A 24,471-nucleotide genomic window follows, 5' to 3' on the forward strand; every position below is an offset into this window, starting at 1 on the left:
CATATGGGATTTAACAGTGGGTGCTTGCACCCTTTAGCCTTCAGCAGAATATAGGCACATTAATCCAAGGCAGGTGGGAGAGGAGGGTTGTTTTTAGGAGAGGGGCCATGAAATGAGGTGCACAGGAAGGAGAATGGGGGGCAGGAATATGGTTGAGTAAGAGGGACCAGGGCCGCAAAGGGGAGGATGGACATGTCATAGAAGGTCAGCAGCATGGTATCTGGGCAGGTGGCTTGACCTTTAAATGGGGGGGGTTGACCCAGCCCCACCCTGTGACTGGTCAGCTGCCTTCCAGCTGAGAATGTCGAAGACCAGGGGTAGAAAAGAACCAAAAGCAGGGAGATCTCGCCAGATAGGCCTGATTATTCCCAGCCACCCACTCCCCAGGCACTTGGTGACCCAGCAGGGGCTGTGAGCAAAGAGGAAACAACGCTGTAGCTAGGCCCTCACCTACCCCACCCCCCTGTAATCTCTCATCCCCGTGGTACCCAAATGTTGCTTGGCCCCCCCCTCGGTGCTGGGTTAAAGCAGAGGATGAACCAGTGCAACCCCCTCCTCCTGCATTCCAGACAATCATGAGATTGAAAATCCCAGGGGTTCACAGCAGTGGACGGCTTCACCTGGTGAGAGCTTAGACTTGCTGTTCGGCTCCTCTACTGCAGGAATGAGCAGCAAAGGGAGGGGAGCTGCTTAGCCCAGCTGCTCTGCCGGACAAGATGCGATGTATCAGCACAGGAGACCAGAGCAGACTTCATCCACATTCAGTAGACCACACCCAGGCTATAGAACTGTGGTCAGATCTTGTAGGGAGCTGGATAGGGTTAGTGCCCAGGGCAGATTTCACAGACTAAGGCCAGGAAAGGACCATTGGGATCATCTAGTCTGACACAGGCCAGAGGATTTCAGCCACTGATTCCTGTATCAAGCCCCAACCTGGGACCATCCCCTCCCTCCCCAACACTGAACAGATAATATCCTGGCTATTCATCTGAAGTACTTCAGTACCTGAGCACAGCATAAGCATTAGTGTATGTACCCTCACACCAGTGCTCTTAGCCCTGTTGTACAGGTAACAAACAAACAGGCACAGAGACCCAAGGTCACTAGGAGTATATGGAAGAGCAGGGAATCAAACCCAGGTTCCCCACAACCCAGGGTAACACCCTAACCACTGGACCATCCTTCCAAAGCAAAAGCCAGATGCAAAGCCAGAGTCCCCAGAGCTCCTGAAAGACTTGGCTGCCGTGAATTTAGTAGCCAGACTGTCTTGCTTTGACACACTTCATTCACCTTCACAGAATCAGAATATCAGGGTTGGAAGGGACCTCAGGAGGTCATCTAGTCCAACCCCCTGCTCAAAGCAGGACCAATCCCCAACTAAATCATCCCATGTCAAGCCTGACCTTAAAAACTTCTAAGGAAGGAGGTTCCACCACCTCCCTAGGTAATGCATTCCAGTGTTTCACCACCCTCCTAGTGAAAAAGTTTCCTAATATCCAACCTAAACCTCCCCCAGTGCAACTTGAGACCATTGCTCCCTCTTCTGTCATCTGCCACCACTGAGAACAGCCGAGCTCCATCCTCTTTGGAACCCCCCTTCAGGTAGTTGAAAGCAGCTATCAAATCCCCCCTCATTCTTCTCTTCTGCAGACTGAACATCCCCAGTTCCCTCAGCCTCTCCTCATAACTCGTGTTCCAGTCCCCTAAACATTTTTGTTGCCCTTCGCTGGACTCTCTCCAATTTTTCCACATCCTTCTTGTAGGGTGGGGCCCAAAACTGGACACAGTACTCCAGATGAGGCCTCACCAATGTCGAGTAGAGGGGAACGATCACATCCCTCGATCTGCTGGCCATGCCCCTACTTATACATCCCAAAATGCCATTGGCCTTCTTGGCAACAAGGGCACACTGTTGACTCATATCCAGCTTCTTGTCCACCGTAACCCCTAGGTCCTTTTCTGCAGAACTGCTGCCGAGCCATTCAGTCCCTGGTCTGTAGCGGTGCATGGGATTCTTCCATCCTAAGTGCAGGACTCTGCACTTGTCTTTGTTGAACCTCAGATTTCTTTTGGCCCAATCCTCCAATTTGTCTAGGTCCCTCTGTATCCTATCCCTACCCTCCAGCGTATCTACCTCTCCTCCCAGTTTAGTGTCATCTGCAAACTTGCTGAGAGTGCAATCCACACCATCCTCCAGATCATTTATGAAGATATTGAACAAAACCAGCCCCAGGACTGACCCTTGGGGCACTCCACTTGACACCGGCTGCCAACTAGACATGGAGCCATTGATCACTACCCGTTGGGCCCGACAATCTAGCCAGCTTTCTATCCACTTTATAATCCATTCATCCAGCCCAGACTTCAACTTGCTGGCAAGAATACTGTGAGTCCGTATCAAAAGCTTTGCTAAAGTCAAGGAACAGGTCCACTGCTTTCCCCTCATCCACAGAGCCAGTTACCTCATCATAGAAGGCAATTAAATTAGTCAGGCATGACTTTCCCTTGGTGAATCCATGCTGGCTGTTCCTGATCACTTTCCTCTCCTCTAAGTGCTTCAGAATTGATTCCTTGAGGACCTGCTCCATGATTTTTCCAGGGACTGAGGTGAGGCTGACTGGCCTGTAGTTCCCCAGATCCTCCTCCTTTCCTTTTTTAAAGATGGGCACTACATTAGCCTTTTTCCAGTCATCCGGGACCTCCCCCGATCGCCATGAGTTTTCAAAGATAATGGCCAATGGCTCTGCAATCACATCTGCCAACTCCTTTAGCATTCAGATGCAGTGCATCTGGCCCCATGGACTTGTGCTCATCCAGCTTTTCTAAATAGTCCTGAACCACTTCTTTCTCCATAGAGGGCTGGTCACCCCCTCCCCATGCTGTGCTGCCCAGTGCAGCAGTCTGGGAGCTGACCTTGTTAGTGAAGACAGAGGCAAAAAACATTGAGTACATTAGCTTTTTCCACATCCTCTGTTCATTTTCATTGAATCAGAATCCTTCTGTTTCCATAAGTGGAGAGTTCTCTTTAACCCATCACCTTTTCATTAAGGCCAGCCTGTCCTCACAGCCATAATTTCTGCTCTTCTCCGTCCACTTAAAGCAGCCAGGTATTTTGCCTTTTATTTTAGAACAGGGCCCCCAGAAAAGTCTCCATGAGTGAGCACAAGGGGCACGTCTCCTCTGCGACAGTCCGCAGGGAGCAGGATACAAAATTGCTGCCTTTCTCTGCAGATAGAAATCTTGGAGATTCAGGGCCTGGTTCTCACCACTCTGGCAGCATAAAGATCCCTTACACCCAAGTTACACTAACATAAGAGGCAATTTATACCACCAGAGAGGTAACTGAGGCCTTAAGGTGCCCAGAAAACAGACAGCTGTTATCTAGTTTAACACCATACTCTCAAGCCTCTGGGTCATCCTGCCTTTAGCAGATTGTGTATTCTACTTTAAGAACAAGAAAGAAGCCACCTGCTGAAGGAGTTTTCCCCCTCCAGGTACCAATCAAAAGACAGAGCAAAGTCTGTTTCTCTTGATAGAGTCCAAGGCCAGAAAAGACTAGTGATCATCTAGTCTGACCTCCTGAATAACAGGCCAGAGAACTTCCCTGGATTAATTCCTGAGTGGATGTTTTTTTAAGAGATATGCTTTAGTAGTTCAATCTGAATTTCAAGACTGCCAGTGATGGAGAAGTCGCTGCAACCCTTGGTGAATTGTTCCAATGCTTAATAACCCTCCCAGTTAAAATTTGCACCTTATTGCCAGCTAGTCAGTAAAGAAATTTTAACTTGAAGATCAAAACTAACCTGACCTGGCCCAACATGCCCTGGTACCAGTACTTTCAAGTCAGGCATTTTGTTCCTCAACTTCCCAGAAACCTACTCTATACAGAAAGCTAACTTTAACGGAAACAACAGCATCTGGTCCTTTAGGAAACAAACAAGTTTATATCAATCCTTGCAGACTGCTTTCCTAATAAAAAAGTGCCCATATATAACACCCTGGTTTGAGCTACAAAAAAGGATCAGAAACCACTGCCTAAGGCACAATAAAAACATTTCTTAAAAGATACAGTTTTAAATGGTACCTTGCACCAGTCAAGTTAAAAACCAGAGAGAGACTGAATGGGGGATAAGCTATGCTGAGAGGGGAGACTATGCATATATGGTGGACATGTCCAGTCAGTGTATTGGAAGGCAATCTGTAACCAAAGAGCACAAATTGTTGGATTTTATTACTAAAATGATCCTTTGGTAATCCTCTTGGGTCTTCCTGGTAAAAGTGGCCTTACAACAGGAAACAAAGCATTCATTTCTCATCTGCTAGTAGCTGCTCAGGTACTGGTAGCCTCATCCAAAAAAAGAGCCCAACTTTTTTGAGCTATTTCTCGATGGTTATGGGAGATGATGGAAAAATTAACACCATTTATGTACCAAGCAAAATAGACAGGACAGGTAGATACTTTGTTCCCTTTTATTCGGTACTCGGACAAAGTACATTCACCTGCCAAAGAACCAGTACTCCTGTCCAATTTTTTTATATATATATTTTTAAGACTAACATTTTTCAGACCTACCTGGTCTGTTAAAAGTGTATATAGTGATTTCACTCAATTTAAGTCACTAGCGACAACATAGGTGTTGTAAGGATGATCGCTCTAATATGGTAACACCCTGTTAAACAGAAAGCTCCAACGACCATATCTTACAACAGATTTTGTTTTAAAGGATTGTAAATATCAAACAAAACAATCATTTGCAGGGATTTGTAAACTTGTTCAAGCTTCCAAAATAAGTAGTTTTTTAAAATGTGCACTTATTTCCAGCCTGAATGTGCCTAATGTCATCTACCAGCCATTGGATCTTGTTATACCTTGGTCTGCTAGACTGCAGAGCCGATTATAAAATATTTCTTCCTCATGTAGGTACTTAAACAGATCAAGCTACCCTTTAACCTTCTTTGTTAAGCTAAAGAGACTCCAGGAACTCAGTCACTAGAAATCAGGTATGCGCCAATCCTTTAATCATTCTCATGGCTCTTTTTGACCCCCCTCTGATTTATCGACATCCTTGAACTGTTGACACCAGGACAGGAGACAGGCTATTCCCTTTGTCCTAGTCACTTGTGATTGGAATCCCATCTACTCCAACTCCAGATTCTGCTGTTTATTCAGCCAATGAATCTCAGTAGCCTTTTAAGTTTTTGGCTACAGCATCACATTGGGAGCGCTTGATCAGCAGATTATCCACCACAACCCAAATTGGTCATCAGCAGGGCCTGACTAGACACCCCAATCTTAGCTCATCCTTTGACCCACATTCCCCTCACCAATAGAGTTCTAGGAAGTTGAGGGCTTAGCTTGGCATCTCTAGCTCAACATGAACACCTAGTAAAGGTGTGATCCAGGTAACCCTTAGCAGCACAGCAGCTTTCCAATGTTCGTTCCAACAGAAAAGAGCTTCCACATCTCCTGACCCTAGGGCTGCTGCTTTCTCACAAGCCTTCTGCTATTTGGAGATTTTTCTTAAAGCCCCAGCTCCTGGAGCCATGTGATTGAGAGAATCTCAGCTTTCATTTTAAAAACATTTCTGGCCTTGTGGTTATGGAGACAAGCTTGCGAACAAAACTCAAGCACTCCCTAAAAAGCTCAAAATAAGAACACGCATTAAAAACAGAGCTTGGATGCTTCTAATGATCTCAGGGGCCCAGTCTTAGGATTTTTGAACACTGGGGGTGGCAGGACCTCCCATGATGCCACACAGAACTCCAAGCCCCCTCATCTCTCTACTGCAGCCTACCCCACTACCAACATATACTCCTGCCCTTGCAGGCTCTCCGCTGGCCAGGCTGAGTACTCCTAACAGAGACAGGCTACATAAGGAATGCAGCCCAGAACTCAGCAGTAGATCAGAGTGGGTTGTAGACCTCGGGAGTTCTCCCCTGCTCTGCTTCCTCATTAGCCCCCAAATCCTCCCTTATCTCACTCTACCACCCATAGCCCCGTCCCTCCCCAGAGCTGGCTGCATTTGAGTATTAACCACTCAAACAAGCTACAATTAAATTAGTGAATTAGCATCACCAAGTTAGATCACACACAGGAGTTGAGGGTTCAGTTTCTGATCTGGTCTAATTTGCTAGATGACTTTAGGGAAAGCCATTTAAAGCCAGCCTCGGCTCCCTGACTCATAGGGGCACCGTGAGGTTTAACAAAGGTTTGCAAAGCACTTTGTTATAATACTCTGCATGTGTCTCTTCCAAGAATTACGAACTCCCAGGGCCACCCAAGGCAAAACACAATAGAAAAATTAAACCCAGTGAGCGAGCACATCTGCTTCAGGCAAGCAGTGAGGCAGATGGTCTCATCCAAGAGCAGAAACCGGAGCAGATTTCAAATCGCTTCTGAAGAAGGGTCCTACCATGAAAGCCATCCCCTCAGCTTGAGTCATGGGGGGAATAAAACTTTCAGACAGTGACTGAACTGAAAGACTAGGGTCTAAATTGTCAAAGCCACCTAGTGATTTTAGATGCCTGAGGATCGCCCCCCCCCCAGGGGCCCAACTTTTAGAAAGGGCTGAGAATTGATCCTCTGACAAGTCAGGCATCTGTAAGGGGTCTCAAGTGGCATAACAAAAAATAAAAAATTAAAGTGTTTAAGTTGGGCACTATAGAGAAGTTTAAAAGGCAGCTGTTCCCTCTGGATTTCAGTTAGAGAACTGAGCTGGTTTGCATTAAGCAGGCTTAATTTTGATCCTATGGTAGGGATCAGACCAGGGCTTTGTGTTGCCCCAATTGTAAAGAGTCTTAAAAGTTAATTGAGTTTCCATCACCCTCCTGCTATTGATCAGTATCGATGTTCCGGCCAGGTGCAGTTTGAGAGGACATAACTCTCCCTGGTAACAGAGGGGATTGGCAGGTGATAGAAACGAGACTTATGGCACTGAAGACTAGGTCAGCACCCACCTGTTCTTGCAGGTTAATAACTTATTAACATGGGTCCCTGGTACTGCCCTTGCCTGTGGACTCTCAGCAGCATAAGGAAAAGCTACTACATGCTTTAGAGACAGATTCCTAAGGCTTATCGTGTGCAAGGATTCAGATGCACTGTGGCTCTAGGGCCTGGCCCAAACCCCAATGCGTTCAATGGAAAGACACCCATGGGACTTCGCTGGGTTTCGGATCAGGCTTTCAGGGCACATAATCACACCTCTGTCTAGTGGTTGGTCCCAGCAACCAACCATCTCCCAGTTCAAGGAGAGACCTTCTGTTGAAGGGGGAGCAGCGGCTGCTTTTGGCTGTGAAAAGGCCCAGGTTCAATTCTAATTGATGACCAGCATGTGTACACGAGGGTTGCCAACTTTCTACCTGCACAAAACCAGACACCCCTGCCCTGCCCTCTGGTCAGCAATGGGCACTTGGCAAATCACAGAAAGGACATTTGATTTGGGCTGGAGTGGTGGGAGCTTGATGCTGTCTGAAAACAAGCCTCTGAGAGATTAACTGCAGACACCCAGAACAGAGTCACCCAGAGTTAGGGTATGTCTGTGCCAGGAGCAATGGAAGCCCCCTAAAAGTGGGGGACCAAACCGGGGCCCCTCCCCCTTCCCCGAGGCCCCGCCCTCACTTACTCCTCTCTGACAACCTCCCCTGTTGCTCATCCTTCCACTTTTTACTGACTGTAAGGGCAGAGCCCTCCCCCTTTTAAAAATGGGGCCATGGCCCCTGGGCCCCCCTGGTCTGTGCCACCCTAACTCCATAGGGTGGGCACTTCTTACACTGGAAAAACCTCTTTCATCATCAACCTAGCTAACCCACCTCTCCAGCTGGAGGTCACCCTCGCTAAGTCAACACTGGGGGTTAGGTCGACCTAATTCAGTCATGCAGGGTGTGAATTTTTTTTAAAAAGCCAGGTAGCTAGGTTGATCTAATGTTTAAAGACCAGACTGAGGGACCACTCTTAACAGCCTTGGTGCTAGAGATCCCGGACTTGATTCAGTCCCACAGTGTCTGTAAAGTTGTGACTAGGTGCTCTGAACTTTGGGAATGCTCAGATCTGGCCCCCAAGCTTAGAGGCTCTGGCCCCCTCTCTAATTAGGGCAGCAGATAGCCAGCTGGGAATGGCAGTGCAAATGCTAACTGTTAGCACAAAGAGAGTGCTTTGTTGAGCATCTCTGAAGAGGAAGGTGTTCCTGAAAAGAGCAAACACAGAGCTGTTTTGCTGATGCTGAGAAACAAATCCTGGGAAAGATCTATGGGGATTTAAGACTTTGCAGAATCACAAACATCTTTAGATGTCTTTGAAAAATCAGATGCAATGGAAAGGGTTTGTACCTTGGAGCACATGGGAGAACTGCCACCTCCACATGCAATTGGCTGATTCAGACACTTCTCACGATCAGGACCTCCAGTGCCCCAGCTGGGTCATGGCTAGAGGAACAAAATTCACCTGCAAAGGTGGAAGAAAATGTGGTGTGAGCTGCACAGGAAGGATGAGGTGTTTAGGGGTCACGAGGAAGCAGAAGTGGGTCCCGGCCTGTCATAAATATAAAGGGAAGGGTAAACATCTTTAAATCCCTCCTGGCCAGAGGAAAAACCCTTTCACCTGTAAAGAGTTAAGAAGCTAAGAACCTCGCTGGCACCTGACCAAAATGACCAATGAGGAGACAAGATACTTTCAAAGCTGGAGGGGGGGGAAAACAAAGGATCCCCTCTGTCTGTGTGATGCTTTTGCCAGGACCAGAGCAGGAATGCAGGTCAGAACTCCTGTAAAGAGTTAGTAAGCAATCTAGTTAGATACGCTTTAGATTTGGTTTTGTTTAAATGGCTGATAAAATAAGTTGTGCTGAATGGAATGGATATTCCTGTTTGTGTCTTTGTCACTTAAGGTTTTGCCTAGAGGGATTCTGTGTTTTGAATCAGATTACCCTGTAAGGTATTTACCATCCTGATTTTACAGAGGTGATTCTCTTACTTTTTCTTTAATTAAAATTCTTCTTTTAAGAACTGGATCGTTTTTTTCCCCATTGTTCTTAAGATTCAAGGGTTTGGGTTGGTGTTCACCTATGCAAATTGGTGAGGATTTTTAATCAAGCCTTCCCCAGGAAAGGGGGTGTAGGGCTTGGGGGGATTTTGAGGGGAAAGAGGTTTCCAAGTGGGCTCTTTCCCTGTTCTTTGTGTAACACTTTGGTGGTGGCAACTGTTATTCTTACCAGATTAGGTTAAGCTTTGGGGGTCTTTCATGCAGGTCCCCACATCTGTACCCTAGAGTTCAGAGTGGGGAAGGAACCTTGACACGGCCATACCAGTATGGTGGAGTGTCAGGTACAGATGCTGAACTTGCCACAAGATCTGGGGTGCTTAAAGCTGGACCCAGTGTGGGTTACTCTAGCCCAGAACATCCCAGGCTCAAGCAAAAAAATCTAAAAGGAGGGGGGTTCTGGGGGGCAAACTCAGAAGGGCTCCCCCTATTCCTTCTGTTGGGAGAGTGAGGATCTCTGGCACAGCTAGTGTGGCAACCCCGGGGCCCACGGAGCTCAGATCCACTAGAGACCTGGTGCCTCTACACCAAGCTCTGAAGTGTCTCTGGCCCCCTGGCAGGCCAGCTCCAGAGTTATGCTGCCTGGGGTTCTCCTACCTGCCACTGCCCCGGCAGGCTCCTTAATGGCGTTCCCCAGTGCTGAGGGGATTCCAGGAGGCTAAGTAGAGCCTCGGGCTGTACTCCTTTTCAACGTATTCCCCAGGAGGATGCCACAACCCTGTGGCCCACCCCCTACACTTGCATGGGCCAAACAGGGCTATCTGCAAGCTGGGGAGTAGGGGAGGGGAGGATGGTGCTCCCGAGGCAGCTAAGTCCCCCTTCCACATTGCCTGGGGCAGGTCCAAACACAGAAGGTTCCAAGGCATGTGACTCAACAGAACACTGTTTGCACCACTGATAAGAAAATCTCCATTAGCAGTATAGGGCTCATGACACACAGCTGAACAGTTCTGGTTCCAAGTAGTGCAGTCACACACACACACTCCACTCTGTGTTGGGCACAGAGCCCACTTGTTATTGAACTGTGATGTGCCTACAAGGCACCATCAGGCTGCCTGGGCAGAGATTCTGGTTCCCAAGATTAATTGCTAGAAAAGCAGCAGATTCTCTGCTTGGAAAGAGAAGGAAACAGACCTTCTGGAGGGCTGAATCCTCTGACTGTATCCCACCTTCAGTTTCACACCCAAGCCACAAGGAAACACTGTTGATCCTCCAAAGAGCAATACAATTTAGCAACAAGAGAACCTAACTGCAACAAAAGGGGAGAAAACTTGAGGCTTGCTGGAAACGCACCTGAAATATTCATGTCTGGAAGATTTCTCGTGCAAAGGAAAATCGCAGTGTTTGCAACAGACACAGAGCTCTCAAAACACTTGGCAAAGGCAATCACATATTATCCCTATTTGACATAAGGAAACAGTGGCATGACTAGGATCTGAGTTCAAGACTCTATGGAAGAGCCATGGTCATGGAAGTGTCAGCATTTCTGGGGCACTAGATGAGGGCAAGCTTCTTCTTGAGCCATGTAGCTTGGTTGATGTACATTTTACATGTCAACCAGCTCTTTAAAAATTTGCATCAGCATAGCTGTGAGGGTCAGAAGTGTGCGAAAACCACACCCTGGTGACACAACTATGCCAACAAGACTCCCAGCGTAGACACAGCTAGGGAAGTAGAACAGGGCTTCTGTTGGTGTAGCCCAGAACTGATGTGGGGGGCCATGTAGGGTCACATGCTGCCACCCCCACCCCTGATTTCTGCCAGGGTTTGCTAGCCAGACCCCCTCCCTTGTGCTCAGCTCCCTGGAGCTGGTGAGCTGCAAGCTGCATCTGTAGGGAGAAGCAGCAAACAGGTAGGAGCTGCAGGGAGGGGCTGCTGAGGGTAAGACGGGGGGGACACGCCTGGGTGGGTGCATGACTCAAGCTGTTCTGGGGGAACCTTTACATTGCACCCCACCCCTGCACTATCAGCAGGTACCAGTCATCTCTGGCATAGCCAATGTCTTTCAAGGGAGGTGTTGATCCTACACGGCAGAACAACCCCAGTCATCATATGTGGTGTCTACAGTAGGGACTATCCTGACATAGGCTTTGTAGCCCAGTCAGCCAGAGCCTGTCAGAAACAAGGATATGCGGTCTGATCAGGTCCATGTAGCCCAGTACCGGGCAGTGGCCAGCAGCAGATGCATCAGAGGACAGTGCCAGCAGCCCCAATAGGTCAGATTTTCCCACACAGGCTCAATCCCCAGTAGCTGCCAGGGTTCTCCAGGAGATTGTCCTCCTGTGACAGTCTGACCCTTATGGAGTAACCTACTACCCATGGGAGAAGTTCCTCCCCAACCCCTCCACCCATTATCCGTACCCTCTCTCCTCTAACAAACTGCCTCATATTTGAAAACCAAGACTAGAGCAGGTCCTCAAAACCTAGACAAGGGGAGCATAAGAAGCAGGCTAATTTGATTCTCTGGTCTCTGCTGTCTGGGAGAGCAAAGCTGCCTAGGAAAAACGGGAAATTACCTGCAAAGATAATGACATTTCACAGCTCCCAGACATCAGGGACATTACTTAGGTCAAACCCAAGGAGCTATTACTGTGCTGTTTAACTGTGCCTGCGGGGGTGGGAAGAGAGAACTCAAAGCTCACTCGCTGGAGGGGGCTTGGCTTTAGGAGCAAAGCCGCAGTTATCCTGAGACTGGATCTTAGCCACCTCCACTCCATTTGCAGCCGCCAGGGCCCGATCAGGGCTCTGCAGACAGAAATAGAGTGAGTCACTGAATTTTTAGCACCAACCTTTTGCTGCACTGCTCTTACTTGGGCTGGGCTGGTATGCTGCTTGAGGGCACAACTGGTTGTTTTCGACCTAATGGCGTGAGGTAGGCACGATCGTTTAAGAGACAAAGGTAAAAGTGCTGCCACAGAAAAGTTCACCACTGGCTTGTCTTTGCGAGCAGGGCGGTGACTTGAAAAGGGGCTATTTTAATATCTAGGTAGCTCTAGCTGGAGATTAAGTCATTTTACAAAGGTGGTCAGTACAATTACTCCTCATTTTATACATGGGGAAACTGAGGCACTGGGCAGACTGACCTTGTACTAGTTCCAACAGACAAGTAGCATCCACATCTCCCATATTCCAGTCCAGTGCTCTTTCCACTAGGTCACACAGCCTTTTAAACTTGGGGTCCTTCCTCTGCCACCCCTGCTACCAGCAGAGTTCATTGTGGTCGCATGCTGTGTACACCTTGCCATTCGCTGATCCTTTTAGAGACCAGATGGGTTAGATAGATGCTCTGAGCCTCAGTCTCTGCTCACTTGCACCAGTATAACTCCACTGATTAACTCTAGCAAGAGGAGAATCAGGCCCCCTGCACGTACCAGTGTTTGGCCAGGTTATGACAAGGTGACTATGTTAGAGGCTTCCATTGAGAACAGAGTTTTTGGGTTCAGCACTGTAAGACCTGCCACCACACGTCATCACCAGGGTTTGAATTTGCACCTTCCTGTGCTGACGGCACAAGTCTCTGCCACACGAGCTAAAGGTGCGAGTCCTCTAGCTGGTAGCAGTTGTAGGCTAGTCTCCTTCACCAGCTAATATGGGGAATGCAGAACACACTAGAGAGGAAGGATGGTTAAAAGCCTGGACTGAGTCTCTGGAAATCTAAATTTAATCCCCAGCTCTGCAATTGGCTCTATGTGTGATTTTGAGCAAGTCACTTAATCCAGTCAACATAAGGATAATACTTCCTGTCTCCCATCTTATGTCCCGACTAGTTTAGACTCTTCAGGGCAGGGCTTGTCTCACTGTCTTTGTACAGCACCTAGCACAATGGGGCACTTGCTGTAAAACTGTACTGTAATCCATTTTCAACTAGGGTTGCCAGGTGTCTTATTCTGGACTAGAAGGCCCAGTCGAAAAGGGACCCTGGCAGCTCTGGTCAGCACTGCTGCCTGGGTTGTTAAAAGTCCAGTCAGCGGCCCAGTGGGGCTAAGGCAGGCTCCCTGCCTGCCCTTGCTCCGTGCTGCTCCCTGGAAGGAGCCAGCATGTCTAGCCCCTAGTTGCAGGGGTGATCAGGGAAGCTCTGTGTGCTGCCCCCGCCCCCAGCGCCGGCTCCACAGCTCCCTTTGGCCAGGAACCGTGGCCAATGGGAGCAATGTCTGCAGATGTGGGCAGCGCGCATGATGCAGAGCCACCGGGCTGTGCTTCTGCCTAGGGACCACACGTACCGGCCGCTTCTTGGAGCAGTGCAGAACCAGGGCAAGGAGGCAGCCTGCCTTAGCCCTGCTGTGGCACCAACTGGGAGCTGCCTGAGGTAAGCGCGGCCTAGCCAGAGCCTGCACCTTGAGCCCCGCCCACCCCACCCCCACACCCCCTAACTCCCTCCCAAACCCTGCACCCCAAACCAGCTGCCCCTCCCACACCTCAACCCCCTACTCCTGCCCAGAGCCTGCACTCTACACCCTAACCCCCTGCCCCAGCCCTGAGCCCCCTCCTGCACTCCCAACCCCTCATCCCCACCCCAACTGGAGCCTGCTCCCACTCCAAACCCCTTAGCCACAGCCTGGAGCCCCCTCCTGCACCTCATCCCCAGACCCACCTCAAAGCCTGCACCCTCTGCCCCAGCCCAGAGCCCCTCCTTTCTGGCCTCACCCCAGAGCCTGCACCTCAACCCCCTGCTCCAGCCCAGTGAAATTGACTGAGGGTGGAGGAGAGCGAGCAATGGAGGGGAGGGGTGGGGCCTTGGGGAAGGGTGTTCAGTTTTGCGCAATTAGAAAACTGACAATCCTATTCAACTCCTTCCCTCATTTCTTCTGTACAAGAAGTTAATTAAGACTGAAGTCATTTTACGAGAAATCAAACAAAAACTTTTGGTCTCTTAACAAGATTAACGAGTCCAGGAGTTCACAAGAGTAATAAAATCATTGCCATTTGATTAGTGACCGGTCTGTCAGCGATTATCTTATCTTCAGAAAGGTGAATGGAGAAGCTTTTTACTAGGGAAATCAGCTTGAGCCACAAAAAGTGGCCATCCGGACCGGACATTTTCTACTTCTGCAAAAGGAGTCGGGTTGTTTGGATCTGGGGACTCGGGTCTGACTAGAGCAGGCAGAACAGAATTTTCTATTTTTTTTTAAATCCCAGAGAAGCTGCAAGATTGGGATTTTTTTTCAGCCTGAACTGGGGCACATTGTTGGTTTCAATGTTGACCCTTGAATTTTAAAACAAAAGTATAAAATAAGGGGGCATCTGAAAAGAAAGTCATTTACAAAGCCAACCCCTTTTTGTTCTAAAGAGTCCAAAGAAACATGTTGAAAGCATCAAGACATCCTGGGGTTTACCTTTTCCCCCCTACACAAAATTTTGTCAAACCCAGCGTGATTTTGCAGAACATGTCCGTCATGTCAAAATGGCATACCAGACCAAAAATATTCTCAACCACCTCTAGTTCTGATCCGCCTGCCAAGATCTGGCATAAGCGGGGTCATATACACCTAGAAACCTGGTTCTCAACCAGGGGTATGTATGCCTACCCTTGGGGGTACACAGAAGTCCTCCAGGGCATACATCATCTCAGCTAGCTATTTGCCAAGTTCAACAGGCTACATAAAAAAACACTAGTGAATTCAGTACAAACTAAACTGTAATAGACAAAATGAGAAGGTAAGCAATTTTTCAGTAATAGTGTGCTGTGCCACGTCTGTATTTTTAGGTCTGATTTTTGTAAGCAAGTCATTTTTAAGTGAGGAGAAACTTGGGGGTACGCAAGACAAATCAGACTCCTGAAGGGGGTACAGTAGTCTGGAAAGGCAGAGAGCCACAGACCTAGAACAAAGCAGCATGGAGAGAATTTCACACCACACAGGCTGTGTCCAGATAGTGAATGCTTTTTCCCCCTAGCGAAGGGAGAGGAATTAGCCCAAAGGTCCCATTTCTACCCTTCACTGGGTCTATCCTTAGCGTCCGTCCACTCGCATGCCACAGTGAACCGATACCTCTGTCTGATGCTTCTTTTGGCTCCATACGCCAGCTGCCTCTATCCCAACTGACTGACATGGTATCTGGCTCAGGCACAGAACCAATCATGGACATCCTGGTATTTTGCTATGGGATTTCAGTGGCTCGGACAACTCCTAGATAACTAAGTAACCCTCTCCCTCTAGGTAAGCAGTTCAAATCTAGCCCAGTTTGACAGTACTTGCACAGTGGGGCCAAGACAGGCTGCCTCCCGAGGACGGGAATGCAGTTCATTTAGTGCCACCGATCTCCCATACGGATCTTCAGCAGAACCTGCTCCACATGGAACAGAAGAAGCAGCCAGCTCTCAGGTGGGGAGCCCGGTCTCAGAGGTTATGTAATGAGGTAGAACATCTCAGGACCCATAGGAGCAGCAAAAGCGGCGCCCATCACAAGCTCTGGGCAGCCCTCTACCTCATAGCTCGTGGGCTGTCCTGGTTCCCAGCACAGCTGCTACTAGGGGAAGGTGGGGGGAGCAGCCACCTTCCCCCATTCATACTGCCACCTTCTGTAATCGGAGAGCTAGGGCTGATTCAGCCAGTGGCTGCAAACACAGTCGCCACCTGATTCCCTTCCAGCCAGAGGATCCCATCCCACCCTGTCCCAGTAATGCAGGGGGCACAGCCTGGTGCGCCCTGCTCGACACCTCAGAGGGGCTCACGCTGTCTCCCTTCGCTGGAGTGAGATCAACGATTCCCCTCCCCTTCCTGGTTAATCGGAAGCCTCCATCCAGAATTCTCTCATCTCTAGGGCTCTATCAAATTCACGGCCATGAAAAACACATCACGGACCGTGAAATCTGGTCTTGTGTGTGCTTTTACGCCATACTGTAGAGACTTCACAGGGGAGACCAGCATTTCTCAAATTGGGGTCCTGACCCAAAAGGGAGTTGCGGGGGGGTTGCAAAGTTATTTGTGGGGGAGGTCATGGTATTCGCCTCTTACTTCTGCGCTGACTTCAGTGCGAGGCAGCCAGAGAGCCAAGAACCCAGCTCTGAAGGCAGCACTGAAGTAAGGGGGGCAATACCGTACCCTGACTTCTGCCCTGCTGCTGGCAGTGGCTCTGCCTTCAGAGCTGGGCTCCCGGCCAGCAGCCACCGCTCCCCAGCTCTGAAGGGAGCACTGCATCGGGCAGAACTGCAGAAGCAAGGGTAGCAGTACTGCAAGCCCCCCCTACAATAACCTTGCAACTCCCCCACACCCACCTCTTTTTTGGGTCAGGGCCCTGACAGTTACAACACTGACATTTCAGAGTTAAATAGCTGAAAGCATGAAATTTATGATTTATACAATTCTATGGCCGTGAAATTGACCAAAATGGTCCATGAATTTGGTAGAGCCCCACTTATCTCCCTCCACACACACCAACTCCAAACACCCCAGAGTCCCCATCTCATCCCAGCTGGAGAGCCGAACCCCCACACTACCCTAGAGGCTGGGGGAGTCCCAACTGCCCTGCATCATGCCCTTATGGACACTACAGCAAGCACAGAAGGGGGATGCTCTGCACCCCCTTCGCCTGGGGTAGCTAATCACACATGCTGCAAGGAGCCAGAGACCTGGGACCAGAGAGTCAACATGGGTCTGAACCAGCCCTCCTTAGAGGGGGCGGTACAGCCCTTAGCTTCTGGCTCCCTGCCAGCCAGCATAAAAAAACCTTCCACTACCTAGCCCTGTACCTGGGGGCTGTTGGCAGAGGCCAAGGTACCCCAGCCTTGCCCCACTTGCTCATCTAGGAGCTCGAGGAATTTGGATGCTCTCCCAGAGTTCCTGGAAACCTGAGGTTACAGGCTGCTTACTGGATTCCTCCAACCCCCAGCACTCTGCTCTCAGAGAGCACATTGCTGTCCCTGGAGCTCTTTTACTGAGCTCTCTGGAGCTTGAGGATCTAGGTTTTCCCATACACGCTTCCTAAGCTGCAGAAGACAGTCACCCTGCTACTACAATAGCCTCCAAAGGCCACTCAGGACCCCATTGCACAGCTGGTGCCTGCCCCAAAGAAGCTATAAGGTACAGACTGACAACAGGGGACAAGAGAAGAGCTACACATACGATACTCAGGGCCAGATAAAGACTGAGGCACTATAGGCCCCTGCTTAAGGCCCTAGCTCCTGGAGTCATGTGACAGCATTAGAAACTCGGCAGCGGTTTTAAAAAATAGGGCTCTAGCCCTCACGGTTGGGAGAGGAGCATGAAAACGGGACTCAACAATAACTCACCTCATTACATCTGCCTGAGTCTGTAGGGAGCCCAAAACAACAGCCCAAAACAACAGCAAACTGCCCCCCACAGCTCACTGGGGAGAGGTTCCCAGGCCCAGTGCTCAGAGAGGGCCCCACTGATGCTGCCCAAGAGTCTACTGTGTGCAGTAGGAGGTCAAGAGTACAGAAAGCCCAGCCCACCACACCACACAGGTAGCCCCAATAGCTAGGAAAAGTTGGGAGGGCCAGCAACACCCCACTATCTTAAGAGAGGGAGGGGCCCCTGCTGATCCCAAGGGTGGGGGACGATAGCATTGCTCCCAAGGAGGGGGACCCCTTGTCACTCCAAGGCAGAGCACTCCTCCCCACCCACAAGCTGGCAGTCCTGGCCCAGCACTAATAGAAGCAGGGGGATGCTATAGCCCTGGGCCCAGAGTTCAGCAACAGCCTGCAAACCAAATGCTTCAGCCCAGCCCAGGAGCCTGCCAAAATATCCACTGACATCAGTGAAACCTTCCATTCCTAGTGCCCTCTGAGCCCAGAGCAAGGCCAGCAACTGCCAGGGACTAGGAACTCATACCCAATCTTCTCCTAGGAAGCAGGGGCCATTCAGTTGTCTCAGGGAAAAGCTACACAGCCCAACCTCTCCTTTTTATATTCCCTCCAAATGGCTGATCATCTCCAGCTGGGCTCCACCTGGCTGGGGCAGGGAGAGGATTTTAACCCTTTCCCCGTCAGACTTCAGCACAGGCTAGCGACCAGGGTGTGTATCCAGGCTCCCCAGTTGGTGGGTGGGTAGGTACAGAGGCAGCGAGCCCACCCTGCCATATCTGCACTGCTTTCCTATCGTTCCCAGGCTAGCTATCTCAAAGCTGGTACAGCGACACCCACCCGAGCTGCAATCACACCTCGGGTTGCCGTGTAGACATAGCCTCAGTGGTGAGGCGTTCTCCCAGCCTGGCCCCTGGATCCCCACCCATCTCCATCGCCTCTCACCATTACACATCCTGGCCGCTGCAAGGCCCAGAATGGAGATGAGACTCAGCCCAGCCTACGGCTAACCTCGAGGGGCCCTGTGTGCCCTAGGCTCCGTGCGATTGAGCTGTGCCAGTCAGCCCCAGCCCTCAGCGGGCTGCCTGGGGGTTCGTACTCTGGGGTTGTCATTTCTTGGACAGAGCTGTGTTTTTGAACAGCTGTGTTTCTGAGCACTAGGCTTGTTACAGGAGATTGGGGCGGGGGAAGCTCTGGGAAGTGGGCACGAAGGCACTGAAGATAGGCTGGAAAAGATCAGAGACCAGAATAATGATCTCTATCCCCCCCTTCCTGCCCCCCATGCATCTCCTGGCCTCTCCCAACAGCCCCTGAGAACCGCTGGCGTTACCTCCTAATGATGGGGTCATTTTATTGAGCTGATCCACCTGTTTGCTACTAAAAATTTACTCTGAATTTAGCCCTGTTCTCTGTTGGCAAATTCTCCACTGCCAGATTTTGACTTATTACTGTTACAAAGGATTTGCTGGTTACACTGTACAATTGGTCAACTAAGTCACATGCTATTGTTTCTGTACCCTGATTGCATGGCATACACTTTATTTATATATTTAAAGGGGGTGGGGGGCTCCATAGCCGGTTTTGTAATTTATCCTTGAATGTTAATGTTTGTAACTCTTCAGGTGCCCTGTGAGCCAAGTGAGAAAAAGAGTTTTTTTCAAAATGTGACGGGTTCGGTCACAGAGACCCTCTTGGGACTATCACCTGATGTGCTGGAATTACCTCTGAGCCCATTTTCCCTCCAGCTTGGGACTCCAGAACCCGGCCTTGTTGAGCCAGACATGCCAGCCTGCTGCAACACAGACCCAGGGTCTGAACCAAGCCCCCAAAGCTGCAGACTTAACTGAAAACCACTCAGTCACCTATCTCCAACACCCAGACACCCGGTTCCCAATGAGATCCAAACTCCAAATAAATCCGTTTTACTCTGTATAAAGCTTATACAGGGCAAACTCATAAATTGTCCACCCTCTCTAACACTGATAGAGAGATATGCCCAGCTGTTTGCTCCCCCAGGTATTAATCACTTACTCTGGGTTTACTAACAAACAAAAATGATTTTATTAAGTATAAAAAGTAGGATTTAAGTGGTTTCAAGTAATAACAGACAGAATGCATCCGATGAAGTGAGCTGTAGATCACGAAAGTTTATGCTCAAATAAATTGGTTAGTCTGTAAGGTGCCACAGAATCATAGAATAACAGAGTTGGAAGAGACCTCTGGAGGCCATCTAGTCCAACCCCCAGCCCAGAGCAGGACCAATCCCAACTAAATCATCCCAGCCAGGGCTTTGTCAAGCCTGACCTTACAAACTTCTAAGGAAGGGGATTCCACCACCTCCCTAGGTAATGCATTCCAGTGTTTCACCACCCTACTAGTGAAAAAGTTTTTCCTAATATCCAACCTAAACCTCCCCCACTGCAACTTGAGACCATTACTCCTTGTCCTGTCATCTGCTATCACTGAGAATAGTTTAGATCCATCCTCTTTGGATCCACCTTTCAGGTAGTTAAAAGCAGCTATCAAATCCCCCCTCATTCTTCTTTTCCGTAGACTAAACAATCCCAGTTCCCTCAGCCTCTCCTCATAACTCATGTGTTCCAGACCCCTAATCATTTTTGTTGCCCTTCGCTGGACTCTCTCCAATTTCTCCACATCCTTCTTGTAGTGTGGGGCCCAAAACTGGACACAGTACTCCAGATGAGGCCTCACCAATGTCGAATAGAGGGGAACAATCACGTCCCTTGAGCTGCTGGCAATGCCCCTACTTATACATCCGAAAATACCATTGGCCTTCTTGGCAACAAGGGCACACTGTTGACTCATATCCAGCTTCTCGTCCACCGTAACCCCTAGGTCCTTTTCTGTAGAACTGCTGCCTAGCCATTCAGTCCCTAGTCTGTAGCGGTGCATTGGATTCTTCCGTCCTAAGTGCAGGACCCTGCACTTGTCCTTGTTGAACCTCATCAGATTTCTTTTGGCCCAATCCTCCCATTTGTCTAGGTCCCTCTGTATCTTATCCCTACCCTCCAGCGTATCTACCACTCCTCCCAGTTTAGTGTCATCCGCAAACTTGCTGAGGGTGCAATCCACACCATCCTCCAGATCATTTATGAAGATATTGAACAAAACTGGCTCCAGGACCGACCCTTGGGGCACTCCACTTGATACCAGCTGCCAACTAGACATGGAGCCATTGATCACTACCCGTTGAGCCCGACAATCTAGCCAACTTTCTACCCACCTTGTAGTGCATCCATCCAGCCCATACTTCTTTAACTTGCTGGCAAGAATACTGTGGGAGACAGTGTCAAAAGCTTTGCTAAAGTCAAGGAACAACACGTCCACTGCTTTTCCTTCATCCACAGAACCAGTTATCTCATCATAGAAGGCAATTAGATCAGTCAGGCATGACTTTCCCTTGGTGAATCCATGCTGACTGTTCCTGATCACTTTCCTCTCCTCTAAGTGCTTCAGAATTGATTCCTTGATGACATGCACCATGATATTTCCGGGGACCGAGGTGAGGCTGACCGGCCTGCAGTTCCCAGGATCATCCTTCTTCCCTTTTTTAAAGATGGGCACTACATTAGTCTTTTTCCAATCTTCCGGGACTTCCCCTGATTGCCATGAGTTTTCAAAAATAATGGCCAATGGCTCTGCAATCACATCCGCCAATTCCTTTAGCACTCTCGGATGCTACGCATCCGGCCCCATGGACTTGTGCACATCCAGCTTTTTTAAATAGTCCCGAACCACTTCTTTCTCCACAGAAGGCTGGCCACCTCCTCCCCATGCTGTGCTGTCCAGTGCAGTAGTCTGGGAGCTGACCTTGTTCATGAAGACAGAGGCAAAAAACGCATTGAGTACATTAGCTTTTTCGACATCCTCTGTCACTAGGTTGCCTCCCTCATTCAGTAAGGGGCCCACACTTTCCTTGGCTTTCTTCTTATTGCCAACATACCTGAAGAAACCCTTCTTGTTACTCTGAACATCCCTCGCTAGCTGCAACTCCAGGTGTGATTTAGCCTTCCTGATTCCATTCCTACATGCCCGAGCAATATTTATATACTCATCCCTGGTCATTTGTCCAATCTTCCACTTCTTGTAAGCTTCTTTTTTGTGTTTAAGATCAGCAAGGATTTCACTCTTAAGCCAAGCTGGTCGCCTGCCATATTTACTATTCTTTCTACACATCGGGATGGTTTGTCCCTGTAACCTCAATAAGGATTCTTTAAAATACAGCCAGCTCTCCTGGACTCCTTTCCCCCTCATGTTATTCTCCCAGGGGATCTTGTCCATCAGTTCCCTGAGGGAGTCAAAGTCTGCTTTTCTGAAGTTCAGGGTCCGTATTCTGCTGCTTTCCTTTCTTCCTTGTGTCAGGATCCTGAACTCGACCATCTCATGGTCACTGCCTCCCAGGTTCCCATCCACTTTAGCTTCCCCTACTAATTCTTCCTGGTTTGTGAGCAGCAGGTCAAGAAGAGCTCCGCCCCTAGTTGGTTTCTCCAGCACTTGCACCAGGAAATTGTCCCCTACAGTTTCTAAAAACTTCCTGGATTGTCTGTGCACCGCTGTATTGCTCTCCCAGCAGATATCAGGATGATTGAAGTCGCCCATGAGAACCAGGGCGTGCGATCTAGTAGCTTCTGCAACTTGCCGGAAGAAAGCCTCATCCACCTCATCCTCCTGGTCCGGTGGTCTATAGCAGACTCCCACCACGACATGCTTCTAAACTTAATCCAGAGACTCTCAGGTTTTTCTGCAGTTTCATACTTGAGCTCTGAGCAGTCATACTGCTCCCTTACATACGGTGCAACTCCCCCACCTTTTCTGGCCTCCCTGTCCTTCCTGAACAGTTTATACCCATCCATGACAGTACTCCAGTCATGCGAGTTATCCCACCAAGTCTCCGTTATTCCAATCACATCATAATTCCCTGACTTTGCCAGGACCTCCAGTTCTCCCTGCTTGTTTCCCAGGCTTTGTGCATTTGTATATAGGCACTTGAGATAACCCGCTGATCGCCCCTTGTTCTCAGTATGAGGCAGGAGCCCTCCCCTCTCACACGCTCCTGCTCGTGCTTCCTCCCGGTATCCCACTTCCCCACTTACCTCAGGGCTTTGGTCTCTTTCCCCCACTGAACCTAGTTTAAAGCCCTCCTCACTAGGTTAGCCAGCCTGCTCACGAAGATGCTCTTCCCTCTCTTTGTTAAGTGGAGCCCGTCTCTGCCTAGCACTCCTCCTTCTTGGAACACCATCCCATGGTCGAAGAATCCAAAGCCTTCTCTCCGACACCACCTGCGTAGCCATTCGTTGACTTCCATGATTCAACGGTCTCTACCCAGGCCTTTTCCTTCCACGGGGAGGATGAACGAGAACACCACTTGCGCCTCATACTCCTTTATCCTCCTTCCCAGAGCCACATAGTCTGCAGTGATCCACTCAAGGTCATTCTTGGCAGTATCATTGGTGGCCACGTGGAGAAGCAGGAAGGCGTAGTGGTCCGAGGGCTTGATGAGTCTCGGCAGACTCTCTGTCACATCGCCAATCTTAGCCCCTGGCAAGCAGCAGACTTCTCTGTTTTCCCGGTCAGGGCGGCAGATAGATGACTCAGTCCCCCTGAGGAGAGAGTCCCCGACCACCACCACCCGCCTCCTTCTCTTGGGAGTGGTGGTCGTGGAATCCCCAACCTTAGGACAGTGCATCTCATGCCTTTCAACCAGTGGGATCTCCTTCTGCTCCCTTCCCCCAGACGTATCATCTGGGCCACTCCCCGCAATGGTACCTGTGGAGAGAACATGAAAACGGTTACTTACCTGTATCCGCGTTGCTGGTACATGGACTTTCCCCCTTCTTCTTCTGGAGGTCACATGTTGCCAGATTTCTTCACTGTCCTCCTGTCCGCGCTGTGCAGCCTGCTCTGAATCTTCAGAACCTTGTGCCTGTAGAAGCATATCCTGATGTCTGTCCAGGAAATCTTCAGTTTCTCTTATGCAATGCAGGGTTGATACCTGTTGCTCCAGACCTTGAACCTTCTCTTCCAATATGGAGACCAGCTTGCACTTTGTACACACAAAGTCGCTTCTGTCCTCTGGAAGAAAGACAAACATGGCACATCCAGTGCAGGTCTCAACAGTTGAACACTCCCCATCCATATTACCTTCCTACTATGAGCTTCCTCAGGAGATGCGGTAATTACTCAGAGAAGTAGTACTAGTACTCCTTTTCTTTTTGCGAATACAGACTAACACGGCTGCTACTCTGAAACCAGACAGAACTAAGTTACCAAGCAAAATAAAACAAAAAAACACGCAAGTCTAAACCTAACACATTAAGAAACTGATTACAGATAATATCTCACCCTCAGAGATGTTCCAATAAGCTTCTTTAACAGACTAGACTCCTTCCTAGTCTGGGCCCATCCTTTCCCCTGATACAGACCTTGTTAGTTCCAGCAGACATCTTAGGTGTTAAACAGGGGCTTTCTCATGGCTGCCCCTTATTGTCCCGCTCCAGCCCGTTTTATCTCTTTGGCACAAGACAGGAATCCTTTGTCTCTCTCTGCGTCCCCACCCCTCCTTCTAAATGGGAAAGTACCAGGTTTAAGATGGATTCCAGCATTAGATGACATGGTCACATGTCACCATAAAACCTCATTCTTCATTACCCAGGGGCTGGCACATACACAGGCAGGCTTGCAGGTAAACAGCCATTCACAGGTCACTGATTTTGAAGCACCCTTAATGGCTTCCACTTAATATGTTAACTTCAGTGATACAGGTTTATATCTTAATCTTCTAACTCCAGACAGAAATAATACAGGCAAACAAATGGGATGAATGCACTCAGTAGATCATAAGCTTCGTAATGGTGCCTTAGACCTTTTGCATGAAGCATATTCCAGTTACATCATATTCACACTCATAAGCATATTTCCATAAAACATATGGAGTGCAACGTCACAGAGGTCCTATCGCCTGCTTTGTCATTTATCCTTGAATGTTTGTAACTCTTCAGGTCCCCTATGAGCTGAGTGAGAAAAAGAGGTTTTTTCAAAATGGCAAAGAACAGTGTTGAACATGTCCCCTGTGCCACACTACATTTCATCCCTACATCTCACCGCACTTTGCAAAGAAAGGTCAGCAAGTGAGATTTTCAGAAATGCCCGAGTCACTTGG

At 49.2% G+C, this 24,471-nt stretch overlaps 1 protein-coding gene across 1 annotated transcript in view; it reads right to left on the reverse strand.

The window, feature by feature from the left end:
• The window catches only part of LOC144257659 (glycerol-3-phosphate acyltransferase 2, mitochondrial-like), a 145,887-nt gene that overhangs the window by 98,104 nt on the left and 23,312 nt on the right, over window positions 1–24,471 (reverse strand). Inside the window, exon 3 of the mRNA XM_077805709.1 lies at window positions 8,326–8,440. Within this exon, the coding sequence (XP_077661835.1) occupies window positions 8,326–8,359 (34 nt within the window). The 5' untranslated portion in view covers window positions 8,360–8,440. The remainder of the gene's footprint in view (window positions 1–8,325; window positions 8,441–24,471) is intronic.

Source organism: Eretmochelys imbricata, chromosome 26 (genome assembly GCF_965152235.1).
Source record: "Eretmochelys imbricata isolate rEreImb1 chromosome 26, rEreImb1.hap1, whole genome shotgun sequence".
Classification (NCBI taxonomy): Eukaryota; Metazoa; Chordata; order Testudines; family Cheloniidae; genus Eretmochelys; species Eretmochelys imbricata.